The 3,304-nt window shown below is 37.5% G+C and overlaps 1 protein-coding gene across 1 annotated transcript; it reads right to left on the reverse strand.

The window, feature by feature from the left end:
* Positions 1 to 535: 535 nt before the first annotated feature.
* LOC109011926 (zinc finger protein 8-like) lies at positions 536 to 1,623 on the reverse strand. The gene has a single exon (XM_018993321.2). It carries the CDS (start codon positions 1,437 to 1,439, stop codon positions 699 to 701), a length of 741 nt encoding a protein of 246 aa, XP_018848866.1. The 5' UTR covers positions 1,440 to 1,623; the 3' UTR covers positions 536 to 698.
* Positions 1,624 to 3,304: the final 1,681 nt, after the last annotated feature.

Genomic DNA, 3,304 nt, shown 5'->3' on the forward strand with positions numbered 1-3,304 from the left:
AATATCATTAATGTCTTTCTGCATCATAAGCAGAGCAGACATCAAAGTTTATCACCTGATCATCTTTTCTTTCTTTCTTTTATATCTCTGCTGCACCGAAACAAATCCCGCCTCCCTCTTCACCCCACCTGTCTAGCTCACATATATAGATATACGCACCCACCTCCGTCTCTATGGACAGACTTCATGCCCACCCATCAGGTCCCCCATATATTCCTCACACGTATGAAATACTCTTGAGTCTTGATGGAAGAGATATAATAGCACTGGACCAAATATTTTGATGATCTATGTTACTTCAAACTTGAATGGAATTTTACAAAGAAAAGCATTTGCAAAATTCTCCCAGTTATCATTTTGAATATCTTCCTAGAGATCAGCTAGTCATGTCTAAGCTAATTATGTAGTTTCTACTTTAAAGACGGGGGAAATTTTTTCCATTACTCCAACCTGAAGGTGCCTTACCAACAAAAAATCAAGGGTCAAAGAGTCTCTTAACTTGAGGAATATGCTGTCTCATATTCAAAGACATAAAAAATAATAATTCATCTCATTTCATTTACACATTAACTCATACTAAAATGATGATGTTAATAAATAGAAAACAGTTACTGGTTTCCCTCATTTTGCATATCAAAAGATTGCAAGCCCGATCTAATCTTAAATCTCAAATAGTTTAAGATGTTATCGAATTACTACTACAGATGAAGATCCAAACTCACATGGTCCTGGACGCTAGCCTTCGATTCGTAAACGTACCTGCTTTGAGAACTAGACCCACCAACGTGTGAGGGCTTTAACTCATCCCCGGCAAACAATGGCAACGGGTGCAACGAAGGGTCCCGATTAAAAGTAGGGTTACTTTGGGCGGCAGGGATTCTCCACAAGGCCAAAGGACTCCCATTTATAGGAGGAGGCTGAGAAAACGAGCTGTGGCTTCCATAATACCTACCATTAGCAGCAACGGTATTAGTATTACTAGTGTTCCATGATGGATAGGACATTGCTGGAATTGGAGCGGAGCCGAGGCGGTAATTCATGAACCCTGCATAGACGTGCGCATCAGAGAGGTGGCTACTATGTACCATGGCCGACTGAAGATGTGCGCGTTTTGCGTGTTGGCGTTCCCTTTTATGGGCGTTTTGGTGGCCGCCTAAGGCTTGAGAGGTAGGGAAGTTTCGACAACAGTAGTGGCACTCAAATCTGCGGTTACTCTCCCCGTTCTCGTTCATGTTGTCCTTTGCGTCGATCTCGCATGTGTTGGTCTCGGCAGACTCGGACTGATCATCAGTGCCGGCACCTGCATGTTTGTCACCGCCGAATTCTATGCCAAAAAGCCTAATGCCCTTTTCCTTAACTGGTGCAGGGCGAATGAAGGGGAGCTGAGAGAAGGATTCGACGTTCATGAAGTCATGGGTCTCTCTCTCGGTCTTGTCCATGGAGGGAAGGGACTGGGGATCAGTTTAGTTTGTAAGTAAGATTAGCAGCTCATAGAGAGAGAGAGAGAGAGAGAGAGAGAGAGAGAGAGGGGTGAAGTGCAGTACCACACCAGGTTGGAGGGAGAATTGGGGGGGAGGTGAGGTTGTATGTTCAGGGTTGTGGATGTGTGGTTGGTGGGGCCTATAAAGAGGGAGGAGGGGTCTGATTTTTAACACAAATGAGGCTGACCCATCTCAGAGTGAAGCCTGACAAGCCCTTGAGTTTCAGATCAGTGGCTTTGGCTTCTCAAAGTACCATGCACCCTTTGCCTACTTCCACTTGTACATATTTATTAATTTATTTATTTATTTTTGTCTTAAAATGTACATCCCCTTGAATTTCAGTAGTACTATCATATGAATAATCTTACCCCTAGCGTGGGTGAAACGGGAGAAACCAAGGAAAAAAAAATACAGTGACCTTCTGTTGGAAAGTTTCTACTATTCTTAATATCGTAAATTTTAATATCCATGCATATTATAATATCGTTATAAACATGATAAAGACTCTAATTAATCAATTTCCTATTGGCTAGCTAATGAGACCACATTAATAACTTATGTTATACTAATGTCAATGAGAAATTTTACATTAAAGTTTCACGTACGGTCTCCACCTAATCAATATGTGATTAGTCATTTTATTATTTTATCTTAATATTTAAATGTACGTTTAAATAAAATAATAATGACAAATCAGTACTACACGTTAATTATAGATGAATGACTTTTATATAGAATTTATCTTCGAAAATTCTTATGAAAAAAAACACTAGAAATCTCTTACTACTATATACATATAACGTATGTACTACATGACTTATGGTCTTGTGACTTGTAAATTAGCTAGATAGCTGGCTAGCTAGTGGGTATATGAGTACGTAAAACATATAACTACATAATTCTATAAGAATTTTTTTGTTTTTTTCATCCAAGACCATACATGATAAAAGAGAAACATGAATATATCGAGGCTGGAAAACCAAATGGTATTCGGGGATGGAAAATGCTTGATTGTCCTCTAAATATATATTTAAAAGTACTGTCTCTTTGTGCATTTTTTTTTTTCTAAATAATTAAAAAAAATTACTACTAGTACATTTGTGTGTTATTTAATATTAAAAAAACAAATTAAAAAATGCACTATAGAACAGTACTTTTGGGGATCATATATAGTTAGAGGAAAACCTAGCATCACCTCTTACGAATTATATAGGTGGGAGATCCGATCCTCGATTCTCTTAGTGAGAAATCAAAATGTGGCCAATAATTAATCCAAAAAATCTTGACAATTATATGTACAGGAACTTGATTGAGTGAGGATGGATGCACTAATTCGTCACTATTTTCCTACAAACTGATAATAATTTTCTGATTCGTATAATAAAAGGAATTTCAGTTTGCGTTTGTGTGTGTATATATATATATATATATTTATATATGTAAGCGCGCTAGCATGCATCAATGCAAAATAGGAAGCTTTACGTACCCACTTACGCTATTTCCCTTTAGTGATTCTTGCTGTGACTGGAAGTTACTGTTAATGCATTAAGTCTGCACATGTGACACTGATGTAGCATCTGCATCCCGGCCAGAAAATTAATTAAAAAAAAAAAACGAATTTTCAACTCTTTCTAATATTAATCATCAAGGCTAGCTGCTTTTGTAGTGTACGGGCAATCGGCATCGATCCAAATTAAATCTAGTTAGCGTATCCATCTGCTCTGCTCCTTGATGGCTACATTAACATATACGAGAATGATATATATATATATATATATATAATTACGTACTCACTAAAAAAAACAGAGAACATGTTATATATA

This window comes from Juglans regia, chromosome 3 (assembly GCF_001411555.2).
Source record: "Juglans regia cultivar Chandler chromosome 3, Walnut 2.0, whole genome shotgun sequence".
Lineage (NCBI taxonomy): Eukaryota > Viridiplantae > Streptophyta > Magnoliopsida > Fagales > Juglandaceae > Juglans > Juglans regia.

Excerpts from the sequence above, each read along its gene's own strand:
- LOC109011926 (XM_018993321.2), bottom strand. The coding sequence starts at position 1,439 with ATGGACAAGACCGAGAGAGAGACCCATGACTTCATGAACGTCGAATCC.